We start from the raw sequence: 18,007 nt of genomic DNA, 5'->3' as shown, positions 1-18,007 counted from the left end.
CTGGGAGAGAAAAACAGAGGGATCAGAGAGGGAATCTTTCAATACTACTCATGATATTTACAGTCAGAAAATAAGTAGGAGAAAAACTTTATTTTAAAACTTTTTTAAAAACGACTAGAAGTTTTAACCTGAAGTGGCCTCCACTGTAATTGGCTGAGTCCGGGTCGTCCCACAGAACGCGCCAATCAGGTTGTGGTCCGAGTGCACCACCCCGTTGCTCAAGAAACGAGGCAGGCCATCAAACACGTAAACGTAGGAGCTCTGTGTGCGAGAGACAGAAAATACATCTCAGGCCATGGGAATGCTGGTGGCTCTGTTCACTACAGCACAATAAACATCAGTCTGTGTTGTAGGAGTTAGTGTGTACTTAGTACTCACAGTGCACTGTGTGTAGGAGTCTGGGTGCAGGGTGAGAGCCACAGGAGGGCACAGCTTGCCCGGCACACAGGGGACCAGGTTCTCAGAGACAGACAGGACCCACAGACAGTGGGAGAGTCCCCCCTTCCCCCCGACGCCCCCTCGCCACCCCAGGGAGGACGAGATGGGGAGTTCAGAGAGGGGTGACTGGTGGGACAGGATCACAGAGCGCCCCTGACACTGACGGAAACAGGTGCCATTATTCCTGAGGAAGAGAGAGTTGTATAAGTGATATGCATTAAGTGAGAGAAATTCAAACATTCAAATGTATAGTGAAGCAGGTTCTTAATTACAGAGCACATAGCAACTAGTTGCTGATGCACAGTACACATACTGTTCTATAAAACAGATCAATTACAGAATGCCTATTATTTTCCCCTTGTAATGCTGCAAAACGAATTTCCTCACTGGGGATAATAAATCCATCCATCCATTGTCTGTCCCCCTCACCTGGGGTCTCCGTAATATCCAGGCAAGCAGGATTCACAGTGTGGTCCCTGGGTGTGGTGTGTGCAGTAGCATTGGCCTGTCTGATTGTGGCAGAAGCCCAGGAGGGGGCCTCCATGGCCGTTACACTGGCAGGGCACACAGCCCCCGCCCCCGGCCAGCGCAGAACCAAAACTCCCTGGTCGACAGTGCTCACACTGGAGACCCATTGTCCAATCTGAGGAGAAGGGAGAACGGAGAGCACATTAACTAATTAGAGAAAGTTATAACTTTTGAAATTAATAAACTACAGTCGTGGCCAAAAGTTTTGAGAATGTGAAAATTTAAATGTGTCAAAGTATGCTGCTTCAGTTTGTATGATGGCAATTGGCATATACCTCAGAATGTTATGAAGAGTGATCAGAGGAATTGTAATTAACTGCAAAGTCCCTCTTTGCCATGCAAATGAACTGAATCCCCCAAAAACATTTCCACTGCATTTCAGCCCTGCCACAAAAGGACCAGCTGACATCATGTCAGTGATTCTCTTGTTAACACAGGTGTGAGTGTTGACGAGGACAAGGCTGGAGATCACTCTGTCATGCTGATTGAGTTCGAATAACAGACTGGAAGCTTCAAAAGGAGGGTGGTACTTGGAATCATTGTTCTTCCTCTGCCAACCATGGTTACCTGCAAGGAAACACGTGCTGTCATCATTGCTTTGCACAAAAAGGGCTTCACAGGCAAGGATATTGCTGCCAGTAAGATTGCACCTAAATCAACCATTTATCAGATCACCAAGAACTTCAAGGAGAGCGGTTCAATTGTTGTGACGAAGGCTTCAGGGCGCCCAAGAAAGTCCAGCAAGCGCCAGGACCGTCTCCTAAAGTTGATTCAGCTGGGCACCACCAGTACAGAGCTTGCTCAGGAACGGCAGCAGGCAGAAGACTTTTGGAGCCACTTCTCTTCAGGAAAAACATCAGGGACAGACTTATATTCTGCAAAGGTATAGGGATTGGACTGCTGAGGGCTGGGGTGAAGTCATTTTCTCTGATGAATCCCCTTTCTTATCGTTTGGGGCATCCAGAAAAAAAGCTTGTCCGGAGAAGACAAGGTGAGCGCTACCATCAGTCCTGTGTCATGCCAACAGTAAAGCATCCTGAGACAATTCATGTGTGGGGTTGCTTCTCAGCCAAGGGAGTGGGCTCACTCACAATTTTGCCTAAAAACACAGCCATGAATAAAGAATGGTACCAAAACATCCTCCGAGAGCAATTTCACCCAACCATCCAAGAACAGTGTGGAGATGAACAATTTCCTTTTTCCAGCATGATGGAGCACCTTGCCATAGGGCAAAATGATAACCATGTGGCTCGGGGAACAAAACATTGATATTTTGGGTCCATGGCCACGAAACCCCCCAGACCTTATTCCCATTGAGAACTTGTGGTCAATCCTCAAGGGGCGGATGGACAAACAAAAACCCACAAATTCTGACAAACTCTAAGCATTGATTATGCAAGAATGGGCTGCCATCAGTCAGGATGTGGCCCAGAAGTTAATTGACAGCATGCCAGGGCGGATTGTAGAGGTCTTGGAAAAGAAGAGTCAACACTGCAAATATTGACTCTGCAACAACTTCATGTAATTGTCAATAAAAGCCTTTGACACTTATGAAATGCTTGTAATTATACTTCAGTATTTCATAGTAACATCTGATCAAAATATCTAAAGACACTGAAGCGGCAAACTTTGTGGAAATTAATATTTGTGTCATTCTCTGTTATGAATTTGATGTATAATGACTAAATGATGTATACATTTAAAGTAATGATAGGACTATATCTAAACAAATTCTACCCTGTCTCTGTATAATGATGAAGAATGTTTGTTCATAAAAAACGAGGGACTGTTAGCAGGCAAGGAACTGTGGCAGACAACTTGTGACCACCGTGAAACTTATAACAGGGAAGGAAGTCTCCCCACCTAGGGAGGGGAGAAACCTTGGGCTTGCAGTAGATTGTGTAACATGATTCCAAGCAGGAAGTGATAAGCTATGTATGCGTAGGAGAAGACTTGTAAACTATATTGTCATTGTCTGAGAGGAGGGACATTTATGACGAAAAGGGAGATATATAAACCAATGTACATGATGATTGGTAGAGCTCTCGTAAATAAACGTAAATAAACGTTGCTGACTATTGTAGACTGGCCTCTGTCTGTTTCATTTCAACAAGAATCTTACAAATTCTTGGTAGCAGACCGAGTAGTTTAATTGAAATTCAGTTTATGAATATTGAGAACATAATTCTCTTAACATTCTCAAAACGTTTGGCCACAACTGTATATTTTGTTTTTCTGGTCATCTTGGGGTGTTGCTGTAATTTTTCCTTTTTTGGGCTGATATTTAAGTTTGTCTCACCCTGGCAGTGGTCACAGATGCCTGGGGCGGTGATACAGGTGCTGTGGAAGTTACAGCCACAGTCCACGTCACACTCCACCCCGCTCAGCACCAGTGTGGCTGGGTCAGATGTCCAGCCCAGGGAACACTCACACTCGAACCGCGGGCTGCCGCTGCACTGGCCCTCACGACACTCATTATAACAACTGGAGCAGAAAGAGAGAGGTCGGCTTTAGGAGAATAGAGTTATCCAGAGAACGAGACATAAAAGCTAGTGGAAGGGAAAAGGGCTTGTCATGATAAGGGAGGATGAGAGGGAGGGAAAAAGAAAGAGCGACAGGGAGTGAAATGGGGAGAGAGAGAGAGGCTCACGTCTGGTTGCAGTGCAGGGTGCCGTCCCCGGTGTAGCCCCTCTCACAGTGGCACTCAAAGGAGGTGGGGGTGTTGACACAGGTGGCGAAGGGATGGCAGCTGTGGAGGCCCAGCCTGCATTCCTCCACATCGGGACAGCTGGGGTAGGACCAGACTGGGTCCCTCTCCCCGTCCTCCATGTGCTCCAGCTCCATCTCCATCTCCATGGGCCGTGGAGGGGCCAAGGTCTGGGGCTCAGGACTAGAGGGGGAGGAGGAATAACAAGGTTCAGCATTATATCCTAATGCAGACAGGTGGTCTGGTATTGACATAGTAACTTCACAGGCATGTCCAGTGTACGTAGGCATTAGTTACACTGGACCTGCTCAGATAATGATTTTCTCCATCACCACAGCCCGTTTTGTGGGCTTGTCCTCAGTTGAAGTCAAACCTGGGTAAGTAAGCATTTTGAAGTGTGGTAGTTTGCTGGTCATCATACCTGGTAGCCCGTACTTCATCGACAGCCACACTGCAGTTATACACAGAGGGGTCGTCCATCCCTCCCCAGTCTCCTCGTAGACATCTGCCGATGGTGGGGTTGTTGTAGTCTCCACACCAGCCGCACTGAAACGTCTGGAGACAGTCTGTACAGGTGACCAGAGCTGAGCACTGCTTACACTGGGGCACAGAGTGAACACTGGAGTGGGGGAGAGAGGGATGGAGGGAGGATTGGGGGAAGGAGGGAGAGAGAGAGAGAAAAGGTTATTGAACGTTGTTGGTACATAATAGATTGTAAATAGGAAAGAGAAATAAGATGAAACTGCTGACTACAGGAGTTCAGCTCATTGGTTCTAATGGTTTACCTGTCATACCAGTCCCTGCACTCTCCGTAGGGATACTTGGTGAGGTAGGCAGCGAAGTAGAAGCAGGCCTGGGCCGACTCACACCACGCACACTGACTGGAGTTAGACAGACACTCTCCACACGTCCTCCTCCTGTTTACAGAGGTGAGGAAGGGGGAGAGAGAGAGAGAGAGGTGGAGAGAGTTACATAACCTAGAAGTAATTGCCCCAAGAAACATTATATTACGATGAGCCTCACAGTGGGTACTCACTGGTTGCAGACTTTAGGGCACCCCTCTGGGTCGCGAATGGATCCTTCCAGTCTTCCCCGTCGGCTGCATTGGTAGTCACCCTTCTTGCTGGAGTTGATCTGCCACTCACAGTAGTGGTCCTGTCGGCCAAAGATCATAAGAGTCAAAGGTCTATAAGATCTATAAGGGGAGTATAAAACATATAAAATGTTTTATGAAGCTAATGGCAGTGAGGTGATCTGTATGTTAAATACCTGAGTGCAGGCGGAGCAGTCCCTGTACTCCTCACAGAGGGTGCATTGTGGCGGGGCCAGCAGCAGGTGGCGTTCCCCTCCCCCCTGGTCCTCCGGGCAGGGCTCCAGGTCAGGCAGTGCACGGAACAGACAGCGGCCCAGAGATGGGCACCAGCCACAGGACTGGTCTGACAGACATGCCAAGCAAGACTGGTACCCCGAGCAAGAGCCAGAACGGTATGGCTCCAAGAACAGGAAGGAAATCTCCTACAGAGAGAAAGAAAGGAGATCAACAAAAAAAAAGAGATCGAGAGACAGTGGGAGAAACAAACATATTCAATATTGATGTTAAGGGTATTGAGCCTCAGTATTACTGTGAAAACCTTTTGTTTATAAAATGTGTAATTGTCAGCTGGTACTCACACTTCCGCCGGGCAGAGCGGTTCTGTTCCAGGTCAGGGCCATCTCACTGGTCTGTCCAGAGCCTGAGTTGTTGAGGTATCCCTCGGCCTGGACCAGGTAGCGGTTCCCCCGGGTCAGGTTGGGAAACAGACGACCAATGTCAGGACGGGACAGCAGCTTTGTCTCCTTCTCCTGGTGAGCTGCCCAGCGACCTACCACTTCCTTCTGAGTGGAGGAGGAAGAGGGATTGAGAGAGTTCAGTAAAACAAATTACAGGCTGGATCTACTCGTATCTCTCAAAAAATGTGTAATGTAAGCGACCATCTCCCGCTCTTTCTCCCTCGCTCACCAGTTGCAGGGAGTTGGGTCCAGCAGCCATGCGGGCCTCAAAGTGTAGCCTCTGTATCCTGGCCCACATGGAAACTGTCTCGGTGGGAGGGGGTGCAGGTGGAGGGGCACCCCACAGAGGGTGGATGAAACCCCGGAACTGCAGGGTGACATCCATCTCTGTGGTGGGGCTGAGGATGATGGAGGTGCTGCGCAGGATGGACACCTGAAGGAGTGGAGGTTCAAGAGGGATTGGATGGAGGTGTTACAACAGACAGCAAGGTACAACATGTCAGAAGTCAGCAGCATTACATTCAGTCAGACAAGACGGTGGGCTTCCCAAACTATCTTAAGCAGGGTGGGAGGAGGGCAAGTATTTAGAGGGGCTTTAGAGACACAGTATAGCTAGAAGTAGAGGTAAGGTGCTAGTGTCCTTGCAAAAGAAAGTGGGGTACGCCATACCGGTAAAACACGGGCCTATCATAATAATTCAAACAAAATGTCAAGAAAACTGTAGGCTACTACTCCATTATTGTTCATTACCGCATGTCAGAGGCATGAAACATTTGCGAATGGACTTGAAAATAAATTGGTGGTATTAGCCTACACTCCAAAATGTGATGTGGTTCGATGAGAACACTGACATTTTGACAAGCCAGCGTTAAGTGGCCGACACCAGGACGCGAGGACAGCAGGGGACGCATAAATTATTGCCTAATGATAATCGCCAAATGTCATTACACTTTTTGGTGTTTTGTGTAAAAGATGTCGCTTTCCATTCACCACTGCTTGGAGGCTGGAACTATGTTGAGAGTGGATGAATGTGCCTGGATAACCTAGTAAAAGGATCCCTTTGAAGTGATTGTTTGACAAATCAGATGAAAACATCATGACTGGTTGTGTTTGTGAGGGAATCGAACCCACGAGCCACACAGGACCACAATACTTGGCGGTAGGGTTGTCACGAGTAGTACCAGTATACTGATACTCAGAGGTATTGTGGCATGACACAAAACATGGAGCGGAGTAAATGTTCTGAGGAAACAGTCCTAATGTTGGAAACAAGCAGTCTGATGTCACCCAGAATTCAGTTTATTTTCCAAGCTATAACATACAATCTACATACAGTAGGTTTTTTAAAAGACCAAAGAGTTAGGTCTGCTTTGTGTTTTCCTTTTTGCCATGGAAAATCAGTTATAGTAGTATTGCGATGTTGGCAACGTGACAACCCTACTAGGCGGGGCCTCTGTACCTTGTCAGGCTGGGAGTCATTGCGGGGGTGCTGGAAGGTGAGCAGGTGCAGTCCCGGGACATAGTTCTCAGTGCGACAGGAAAGGAGTGAGGTGAGGAAACGGGTACGCTCCCCCCACCAGCCATACGCCCCTGAGATCTGGTCCACACGGCAAGCACTTTGATCTGCAATACCGAGAGGGAGGGGGAGCTCATCAAACAACACACACAGTACCAGACCTTAATCTTACAATACTTATCATTTTTATTTAACTAGGCAAGTCAGTTAAGAACAAATTCTTATTTACAATGACGGCCTACCAGAAGGCAAATTGCCTCCTGCGGGGACAGGGACTAGGATTAAAAATAAATAACAAATATAGGACAAAAGACACCACAACACTACATAAAGAGAGACCTAAAACGACAACATAGCATGGCAGCAACACATAAACACAGCATGGTAGCAACACAACATGACAATATGGCAGCAGCACAAAACATGGTACAAACATTATTGGGCAAGAAGGTAGAGGCAGCAATACATCACACGAAGCAGCCACAACTGTAAGTAAGAACGTCCATGATTGATTCTTTGAATGACGAGAAGGAGATTAAACGCAGCGAACTGAAAAGAGGAGCGACCCAGGGATGTGTGTGCTTTGGGGACCTTTAACAGAATGTGACTGGCAGATGGGTGTTGTATGTGGAGGATGAGGGCTGCAGTAGATATCTAGCGGGGAGCCCCAATTCATGGTCCCTCATGTCTTTTTTCTCCTATGCATTCTAGCTTTTGATATTTGTAATTCCCCTCCTCCCTCTGTGCATCTCACCTGACACAGGTAGGCAGGACTCGTTCTGGACACACCAGCCGAAGTCACCGGGGGCACGGGGCAGGGAACCTGGAGTCCCACTGAACACCAGGCAGGACTGGCAGTCAGACAGAAAGCGGGCCAGGCCCAGGCACCCTGTGCTGCCACACTGGGGAGAGACAGTTGAACATTGTTTTTATCCATGGTCAAGTTAGATTGTTAGAAGGTGGATGGGGAGGACAGATTGAGGAGGTTTGGGTTGAAGATGGAGAAAAAGGGATGGAAAAAGCAGAGTGTTGGATAGGTGTGTTACCGGGTTGGTGGGTTGGTACTCCCGACAGCGGCCCTCACACCAGCTGCATTCTGGGTTCTTCAGACACATGCTCTCGTCTGGTGCCTCGGCACACACAGCGTCCTGACACACACAGAAACGGACAGTCAAACAAAGATACACACACCACAGCAGAGCTCTCCAACCATGTTCCCGGAGAGCTACTGTCCAGTAGGTTTTTGCTCCAACCCTAATACTAATAATTTGCTGGTTGATAAGATGAATCAGGTTAGTTACAACTGGGGTTGGTGTGAAAACCTACAGGAGGGTAGCTCTCCAGGAACAGGGTTGGAGAGCCCTGCACCACACTATACTGTGAACTACCACAAAATTGTGCACAAGAAATACAATGTCCTGCGTTCAATCCCCAAAAAACATTATCACTGAAAAACTTTATGCTTCAGGAGATGAGAGAATTGCAGTTTCAACCCTGTCCACCATGTAATAATATTCCTTAATAAACTCTCCATCCCTCCCCCTTCCTTACTTCTTGACTCACCCGGTCTCCTGGGTCGCTGCTCACGAACAGTGGAACTTTGTATGCCACCAGGTCTCCACGGGCAATACCACTGTAACCCCCGGCAACCAGCAGCACCCTGCCCTCCATCACAGCAGCTACATGGGAGTACCGCCCCTCACAGCCTCCTCCTGTACAAAAAGAGAGATGATTCAACATAAAGCAACATGAATATGTCTGTGTATGAGCGAGTGAGAATGTGTGTGTGTAGGGACTCACTGTGTTGGAGGCTCGACCCAGCTGACACCCACTGGTGACACCCCAGGTGGTAGAAGAAGATTTCCTCATCATAACACTTCTCCTCCTGGTAGTGGATGTGCACATTTCCCCCTGAGAGAGAGTGAGTGAGTGAGTGAGTGAGTGAGTGAGTGAGTGAGTGAGTGAGAGAGAGAGAAAGAGAGAGAGAAAGAGAGAGAGAATAGGGAGAATAAGAGCAATATTAGAGGGAAAAGGGGCTGGACAGCAAACAATTGTATGAATCCATTCAAGAGGTCTCCATCCCTATCCTATATTCTCTGTGATCACAATCTCCATCTCTACCATACGTCCCCCTCACCATAGACCACCATGTAGTTTCCGATGACGGTGGCTGAGTGGAAGGCTCTCTCCCTGGGGCCTGTGGCTGGGAAACGGGAACGGAAAGAGGTCCAGAACCTCCGGTCCACGTGGAATACATCTGTGGAGTTCACACGTACACTGAACCTGAGGGGGAGAGAGAGGCAGGAAGGAGGCAGATTATTTGATACAATAGAAACAGTCCAACGTTAACACAGACACCTGCTGAGACACATAGATACCAACACTACTGGGAATCCCACGGACACTGACACTTGGAGAAGCCAAGAACCTGTTCTTGCATTACCAAATAGCATCAAACACACACGACACAGTGTACCCCCAGTGTGTACTTCAACTTTGATAATAAACACACATCACCATCAGCCCCACAATCCCCTCCTCCAACTGTACCTGGCAGTGGTAGGCCTGTGGCCCCCGTAGACCAGCAGGGCCCGGGACGGGGGGTGGAACACCATGGAGTGGCCTGCTGTGGCAGGGGGCTTCCCCCCAGTGGCCTGCACCGCTTCCCACACCCCAGACCCCCGCAGACCAAACCGATACAGAGATGACGAGAACATATCCTCTTCCGTACGACCTGCAGAGGGGAGAGGAGAGAAAGATTACAAGAGCACGTATTCACAACGGATAGGCACAATCTTAGGATAGAGTGAAGTATTGAGACAGTGACACATTTGTTGTTGTTTGGCAGCAGTACTCCAGCACTTTGGATTTCAAATGATACAATGGGCTACGAGGTTAAAGTACAGACTGACAGCTTTAATGAGGGTATTTTAATCCATATTGGGTGAACTGTTTAGATTGAATTATGTACAAAAAGTGCTGTTCTATTTTGTACATAATTCCATTGTGTGTATTAAAGACGTCAAAAGTTTAGTATATGGTCCAATATTCCTAGTACACATGGATTACATCGAGCTTGTGGCTTTATAAACTGGTTGGATGCATTTGCTGTTTGTGTCGGTTTTGTTTCAGATTGTGCGTCCAAATTAAATTAATGGTAAATAATGTAGTGTCATTTTGGAGTTACCTTTATTGTAAATAAGAATATAATGTTTCTTAAAAAAACTTCTACATGAACGTGGATGCTACCATGATAACTCAGTCCTGAATGAATCGCAAATAATGTGGTGTTTTATTTGGATCCCCATTAGCTGTTGCAAAAGCAGGATCTACTCTTCCGGGCGTCAACACAAAACACGACATACAGTGCATTCGGAAAGTATTCAGACCCCTTGACTTTTTCCTAATTTTGTTCCGTTACAACCTTATTCTAAAACGGATTAAATAGTCCCCCCCCCCCTCATCAATCTACACACAATACCCCATAATGAAAAAACCAAAACAGGTTTTTATAAAGGTTTGCAAATGTATAAATAAATAAAAAACCTTTCCTCAGTACTTTGTTGAAACACCGTTGGCAGGGATTACAGTCTTGAGTCTTATTGGGTATGACGCTACAAGCTTGCCACACCTGTATTTGGGGAGTTTCTCTCATTCTTCTCTGCAGATCTTCTCACGCTCTGTCAGGTTGAATGGGGAGCATCACTGCACAGCTATTTTCAGGTCTGTCCAGAGATTTTTGATTGGGTTCAAGTCCAGCCTCTGGCTGGACCACTCAAGGACATTCAGAGACTTGTTCCGAAGCCACTCCTGTGTTACCTTGGCTGCGTGCTTAGGGTCGTTGTCCTGCTGGAAGGTGAACCTTTGCCCCAGTCTGAGGTCCTGAGCGCTCTGGAGCAGGTTTTCATCCAGGATCTCTTTGTACTTTTCTCTGTTCATCTTTCCCTCGATCCTGACTATTCTCCCAGTCACTGCCACTGAAAAACATCCCCACAGAATGATGCTGCCACCACCATGCTTCACCATTGGGATGGTGCCAGGTTTCTTCCAGACGTGACACTTGACATTCAGGCCAGAGAATCTTGCTTCTCATGGTCTGAGAGTCTTTAGGTGCCTAGGCAAACTCCAAGCGGGCTGTCATGTGCCTTTAACTGAGGAATGTATTTTCTCCACAGAGGAACTCGGGAGCTCTGTCAGAGTGACCATCGGGTTCTTGGTCACTTCCCTGACCAAGGCCCTTCTCCCCCGATTGCTCAGGTTGGCCAGCTCTAGGAAGAGTCTTGGTGATGCCCAACTTCTTCCATTTAAGAATGATGGAGGCCACTGTGTTCTTGGGTATCTTCAATGCGTGATCCTGGACAACACCCTGTCGTTCTCAACTAACATCAAGACGGTGGCCCGTTCCTGTAGGTTCATGCTCTACAACATCCGCAGAGTACGACCCTGTCTCACACAGGAAGCGGCGCAGGTCCTAATCCAGGCACTTGTCATCTCCCGTCACTTGCCATCTCCCGTCCCTGCCTGTGCCATTAAACCCCTACAACTCATCCAGAACGCCGCAGCCCGTCTGGTGTTCAACCTTCCCAAGTTCTCTCACGTCACCCCGCTCCTCCGCTCTCTCCACTGGCTTCCAGTTGAAGCTCGCATCCGCTACAAGACCATGGTGCTTGCCTACGGAGCTGTGAGGGGAACGGCACCTCAGTACCTCCAGGCTCTGATCAGGCCCTACACCCAAACAAGGGCACTGCGTTCATCCACCTCTGGCCTGCTCGCCTCCCTACCACTGAGGAAGTACAGTTCCCGCTCAGCCTAGTCAAAACTGTTCGCTGCTCTGGCCCCCCAATGGTGGAACAAACTCCCTCACGACGCCAGGACAGCGGAGTCAATCACCACCTTCCGGAGACACCTGAAACCCCACCTCTTTAAGGAATACCTAGGATAGGATAAGTAATCCTTCTCACCCCCCTTTAAGATTTAGATGCACTATTGTAAAGTGACTGTTCCACTGGATGTCATAAGGTGAATGCACCAATTTGTAAGTCGCTCTGGATAAGAGCGTCTGCTAAATGACTTAAATGTAAATGTATGTAATGTTTACATTTTTTGCTACCCTTCCCCAGATCTGTGCCTCGGCACAATCCTGTCTTGGAGCTCTACGGACAATTCCTTCGACCTCGTGGCTTGGTTTTTGCTCTGACATGGACTGTCAAATATGGGACCTTATATAGACAGAAAATACATGTTTTTTATTTTAACTAGGCAAGACATATTAAAACAAACTCTTATTTACAATGACGGCCTACACCAGCCAAACCTGGACAACGCTGGGCCAATTGTGCGCCGCCCTATGGGACACCCAAACGCGGCCGGTTGTGTTACAGCCTGGATTCGAACCAGGGTGTCTGTAGTGACGCCTCTAGCACTGAGATGTAGTGCCTTAGACCGCCACGCCACTCGGGAGCCCGAATCATGTCCAATCAATTGAATGTACCACAGGTGGACTCCAATCAAGTTGTACAAACATCAAGGATGATCAATGAAAACAGGATGCAGCTGAGCTCAATTTAGAGTCTAATAGCAAAAGGTCTGAATACTTATGTAAAGTTGTAAAGTGTTTTTAATAGATTAGCAAAAAATTCTCAAAACCTGTTTTCACTTTATCATTACGGGGTGTGTAGATTGATGAGGAACATTATTTATTGAATCAATTTTACAATAAGGCTGTAACATAACAAAATGTGGAAAAAGTCAAGGGATCTGAATACTTTTCTGAATACTGTATATTATCTCTCTGATTACAATGAAGAGCAAGACGTGGCACTCTGTTCTGGGCCAGCTGCAGTTTAACTAGGTCTTTCTTTGCAGCACTTGACCACATGACTGGACAATAATTAAGAGAAGACAAAACTAGAGCCTGCACGACTTGCTTTTTGGAATCTGAAATCTAACAGTACAGCGTAAAATAGAAAGTTAGACACAAATATCATAACCCCAAGACATGCTAACATCTTACCATTACAATAACAGGGGAGGTTAGCATTTACTCTAACTTTCTCACTCATCATTATTCACGATTAATTCAGGATTTTCCATAATCATGGTAGCATCCACATTAATGGAGAAGTGTTTAGAAACATATTCTACAAATTCAGTGAACAACATTGTATTTCAATAAGTTATTTACCTCCAAATATGTAGAGATAGTCGTCCACTACAGCTGCTGCATGGTTGGCCACCCTCGGTGCCCCGGGCGAATGGGATTGGCCGAGCTGCTGCCAGTCATCATGGATTGGGCGGTACATCCAGACGTCACTGGCTAAAGCGCCGCTCGCGAGCTCTCCTCCGAAGATAACCATGTTCCCCTTCCACTCTACTGCCGTGTGGGAGTGACGAGCCGCCTGACAGAGGGAGAGGGGAAAGAAAGAAGGGCGAGAGGAAGAGGGTGGTGATGAGAAGAGAGATGGCAGTTGGGATAGGGTGAGCAGGAGGAAGGGAAGGATGAGCGGAAGTGGGAACAAGAAAAAAGGGAGGGGTGAAAGTGAAGCAGTAAGATAGGGAGTGTTGTTAACTCATTTCTACAGGAGAGGGAGAGAAAGAGAGATTTTTAGGAGCATTGGTTTAGTCCAATGAGTCCCATTGCATCGCCGATGCATTTTGAAATGACCCCTTTTAGTCTGTGTGATTAATAGGGGCGAAGCTAGAGTGGTATTTGTGAGACAAGGTGTAACCCGAAGGGGCCTGGGGCCGGGTCTTTTATACAAAAAACCCTGTAGAGTCCGAATGGTTTGGGCTACAAATTATTAAAAGATGAGAGTCACATGAACAAGCACATGTAACATGTTTTGCTCTATTACGCTCACAAGCTACAAGAGAGTTGTTAAAACAGAAGGGGTTATTCAACATAGAAGATCATAGTGAATCCCAGGACATAGTGTCTATAATACTGTAATAAGTTCACATACTGTAGTTGCTGTCACAAACTCCAAACAGTTGTCACTGACAATTTCTGTACTTACAGCATTCATATAAATTCATTTATCAGGTTTTTGCTTTGGCTGACCTTATTTGTTTATGGACATTTGTCAATAAAACACATGAAAGTAACTGTTTATGTCAAATTGTTTTGTGTTCAACTTGTAGCCCTGGTTGTCTTGAAAAGAAAATGGTAAAACACTTTATTGTGAGGCTAAATAGAAGGGCTGGACATGTAGTTTCATGAAAGTCAGATAAATGAAAAGCCGATTTTTGCTGGGATCTTGAATAAAATATCAAAGCATAAGATAAACACAGGAAAGAATAACTAAAGAGAACAGTCTTTGACATATTTTATTAAGATGACATTTCTGGCATGCACTTACTGGGGAGTGTCCATAAGATCTGTTCTCCCATTGGTTCAAGCTGAAGTTGTATTTAACCAGGTCCCCCAAAGCTCGGTTCAAGTCAAACCCTGAAATATCAAACAGCCCCAACCATACAGAACCAGTTAACCAATTACATCATGACATACATTGAATGCCACAATGATTACTATGCAGAGCCAGTTGTCTAACAGCAATAATGTCAAGGTCTTCTGTGAAGCCATGTGCTCGACTCATCTAAACTGGGATAATGTTAACCAAGCCCACCAATACTCCTGACTGGGTCGATATCGGGTCTAGTTAGACAATGAATCAGAGCATAAAGTGAAAACAAAACAATCCTAACACTGACTTGCAACACCCTGCTAACTAACAACCCTAACTAACAACACCTGAATTAGAATGGTATACATTATTGGTATACCATGGGCATATATAATACTTGTTTTATGTCAAATGGGATACACCACTATATAAAAAAATAAACAAACAGTTGTTCAGTGTTCCATCTCACCTCCAAACAGGTACATGGCTCCAGTGGAGGACAGGTAGACCCCAGCAGAACCGGTCCGGGGTGGCATGTAGGGGTCGGCCCCACTCACCTGCCACCACTGCCCTGCCCCACTGTCATCACGGAGACCCAGCTGACAGCTCTGGCCCAGGAAGTCTGAGCTGCAGAGACAACGCTCTCCTCTCTGAGAGGAAGAGAAAGGAGAAAGAGAGAAGGAGAAAGTTTGAGAGAAATCAGCAATCAACGATATTACAACATGTGAAGGAAAGGAAGGTCATTTATGTTCCTTATTTATGTTCCTGCACTGGTTTCCCCTTATGTGATTGAACTCAAACGTATACCCTGCTTAATAATTAACTTCTTAGGCAGTCTTGTACATAGGTTCCCTCAACTAGCCGTCTCCAGCATCTCAGTTGGCTGTCCACTTTCAATCCAGGACTAACTCATCCAACCTTTGTTTTATTGCACTGTAATAAACCAATACGTTGTCTGTATGTTGCCTAAAGACTGCAGTTTCCAATATGGATAATAAAGTCTCCCTTCCCCTTCTTACCTTGTCACAGGTGCCATGCAGGATGCAGGCCTGGGGACATAAAGGGGTGCTGCAGTCGGCTCCTCCCCAGCCCAGATGGCACTGGCACAGGGACGAGGCCGTGTCACAGCGCCCGTGACCTCCGCAGGCCCCAGGGCACACAGAGAATGAGTAGGTGGCATTGAAGCCCAGGAGGTTGTAGTTGGCATCACTGAAGAGGTGGAGCAGCATCTGGAGGGAGGAGAGAAAGGATGTGAAGGGGGCAATGGACAACATTCAGCCCATCGAGTCAGAAAAGTCAAATTTGTGCTGAAATCAAATTGAGGCCATGGAAACCCGTCAATAAATCCATCCATTTAATGCTGGTATTAAGTTTCCCCACCCAAATGCCCAGCAGTCTGAGGTTGATATCTGACATCTCAGAACATGTCTAGTTCCGCCTTCCATAGATAATGATGCGGTTACCTTGCCAGACTTGGCTTCTATGGGCTGCGGCAGGGTGTTGCCACTCAGACTGGCCAGTAGAGGGTTCTGGTAGGAGTCTCCGTCGTAGACGAACAGGTAATCATACGTGCATTCGGTCTCCATGAAGGTAAAGTTTAGGACGATACGGTAATTGCTGCTGGGGGCTTGGAGAGAATACAGGTAAGAAACATCAGTCTGATATAATTTAGAGTACACTTGATTTGCTCGACACAGGATTTTCCTTGGCATATTTTGAGACCCATGTATTCACATCAAACTGACAATCAACTAAGACAACTAATCTATCAACACACACTGTCCTCACAGCACTTCCTACCACTGTCTCACTCACCTTTGACGAGCCACTCGCAGTTCCCGTTTACAGAGTAGTTCCCTGGCCCGTCTGTGACGTACCCTGGGGGGCCCCTGAGCACCTGTCTGTGGCCCTTACAGTCTCCTGCCCAACACCCAGGGGCTACAGCCACCAGCAGCAACCCCAGCAGGGGGACATGGAGGAGGGAGGCCATCCTCTCCCCCACCTGGAATAGATGGAGGAGGTGAAGAAGACGGGGTTGTCCGATTACCTCGCTCACAAGCCGGGAACCTAGAAATGGTTCAAACAAGCAATGCAACTTCAGTGAGATGGACTACATATGCAAAAAAATATTTTACAAAGAAGTTGCGTTTCAATATAGGCAAAACTAGAGCATATTTCATCCTATAAGTCACATCAGTGCTGCATTCTGGTTACAGCAGCATATTTACAGAGTCAAAAATCTAAAACTCCACAAGATAGGCATTTGGCAATAACTTCCAATCAAACTAAATACATACATATTACAGTAACATTCATAAGTAACCAAACAGGGGAAAAAAATATGTGCTGGCAGGAAGAGAACATATTATTTCATTTATGTCGATGGCAGAGTGACAACTTAAGGAATGTGCTTTTCATATGAGCCTAGTGTTATTACTGTTCCAATTATTTCTGTCTCTAAGAAAGGTAAATTAATGATTCACATTTTGTAAAGTCACAATAGTCAGAGCCAGAGGTGATGTTGTAAACTGACAACACTGTAGAAGATTCTGTCAATATGATAGAATCTCATTCATTTGAATTTCAGACATGTACAAATAGTTTCTAGTTACAATTCTCAAAACATTAAGACGTTTTCAATATAGATATTCAGAGCTAATCATTATCGCTGTTGTTCTGTCTATGGTTGCTGCTCGGTTTCTGGTTTACTGATTAGCAAACATCTCAATTGAACCACGTTTAGCAAATCATTTTAAAGAAAAATAAACGTATATAACTTATAGCGAAATGCCAGGAAACCGTGAGCGAGTAGTTGGCTAACGTTACTAGTAGCTAGCCAGTATCAAAACAATGCTAACTTTCCGCAGACAAATCATAACTAGCTAGCTAACGTTAACGGTTATTGTTAAGGCTAGCTAACGTAATATCATTAGTTGGCTAACGTAGACATAATAGCTAAATACAAAAGTTGTATGTTGCTAGTATCTAGTTAGTTATAACCAGCTAGCAAGCGAGTATTGAACGTTAACAGCAAATTCCGCTACGCTAAAGGTAGCTATCTTGAAAGAGATAACGTTACCTAGTTAAACAAATACCACACTAGCAGAGGACCGTTAGCTTAGCCTTCCCATGCATTCGTAATACTCACCAGATCCCGTGTCTCCGTCCCTATGATATTCTACATTGTCAGTGAGTTATGAGCGACACAACGCAAAACTGATTGTGAGATAGCTAACGTTAGCCAGCAGTGGCTACCAGAGTGTCGCCGGACTCCAGCACTGGACTCCAGTCCTCGCCGTCCTGACCACCCTCCGCAGGGGCTCGCGCTTACTGGACTGCTGCTACAGTTAGCGAGCAAGCTATTTCCAGATGCAAAAGCGCAGCCATCTATTCAATGATGTTTAGCTAAATCATAATACTAATGAAATATATCTGTCGCAGCTTCAGACACATCTTCATAAATTTGCCTTAGCACACTAGCCAGCGTGAAATGTTACTTAATGTTTGTTGTTTTTGTACATGGCAGCCTCCCACACAAAATGCTCCTCTTCTTTCTCTAACGGTTTATGGCAGACTTCCTCTGTACAGGGTATTGAAACAAAAAATATTTCATTGAATTCACTGCTTCTTATTTTTTAAGGTTTT

At 46.2% G+C, this 18,007-nt stretch overlaps 1 protein-coding gene across 3 annotated transcripts in view; it reads right to left on the bottom strand.

Moving 5' to 3' along the window:
* The window catches only part of LOC124005034 (multiple epidermal growth factor-like domains protein 8), a 31,989-nt gene extending 13,982 nt beyond the window's left edge, over window positions 1–18,007 (bottom strand). Inside the window, exons 1-25 of one of the 3 annotated variants that reach the window (XM_046313887.1) lie at window positions 17,511–18,007; window positions 16,178–16,429; window positions 15,826–15,989; window positions 15,382–15,591; window positions 14,832–15,012; window positions 14,318–14,406; window positions 13,144–13,357; window positions 9,510–9,693; window positions 9,097–9,242; window positions 8,760–8,870; window positions 8,511–8,671; window positions 8,006–8,107; window positions 7,714–7,861; window positions 6,903–7,066; window positions 5,673–5,876; window positions 5,345–5,545; window positions 4,943–5,188; window positions 4,710–4,828; window positions 4,459–4,590; window positions 4,095–4,292; window positions 3,617–3,856; window positions 3,266–3,450; window positions 868–1,081; window positions 379–622; window positions 129–261 (exon numbers count right to left, since the gene is read on the bottom strand). In XM_046313887.1, the coding sequence (XP_046169843.1) occupies window positions 129–261; window positions 379–622; window positions 868–1,081; window positions 3,266–3,450; window positions 3,617–3,856; window positions 4,095–4,292; window positions 4,459–4,590; window positions 4,710–4,828; window positions 4,943–5,188; window positions 5,345–5,545; window positions 5,673–5,876; window positions 6,903–7,066; window positions 7,714–7,861; window positions 8,006–8,107; window positions 8,511–8,671; window positions 8,760–8,870; window positions 9,097–9,242; window positions 9,510–9,693; window positions 13,144–13,357; window positions 14,318–14,406; window positions 14,832–15,012; window positions 15,382–15,591; window positions 15,826–15,989; window positions 16,178–16,352 (4,165 nt within the window). In that variant the 5' untranslated portion in view covers window positions 16,353–16,429; window positions 17,511–18,007. Of the gene's footprint in view, window positions 1–128; window positions 262–378; window positions 623–867; window positions 1,082–3,265; window positions 3,451–3,616; window positions 3,857–4,094; window positions 4,293–4,458; window positions 4,591–4,709; window positions 4,829–4,942; window positions 5,189–5,344; window positions 5,549–5,672; window positions 5,877–6,902; window positions 7,067–7,713; window positions 7,862–8,005; window positions 8,108–8,510; window positions 8,672–8,759; window positions 8,871–9,096; window positions 9,243–9,509; window positions 9,694–13,143; window positions 13,358–14,317; window positions 14,407–14,831; window positions 15,013–15,381; window positions 15,592–15,825; window positions 15,990–16,177; window positions 16,430–17,510 lie in introns of those variants that run through there. The other 2 variants (XM_046313885.1, XM_046313886.1) reach the window with 2 other exon arrangements.

The sequence above is a fragment of the Oncorhynchus gorbuscha genome, linkage group LG19, assembly GCF_021184085.1.
Source record: "Oncorhynchus gorbuscha isolate QuinsamMale2020 ecotype Even-year linkage group LG19, OgorEven_v1.0, whole genome shotgun sequence".
NCBI classification, from domain to species: Eukaryota; Metazoa; Chordata; class Actinopteri; order Salmoniformes; family Salmonidae; genus Oncorhynchus; species Oncorhynchus gorbuscha.
This window is presented reverse-complemented; position numbering and strand designations above follow the sequence as displayed.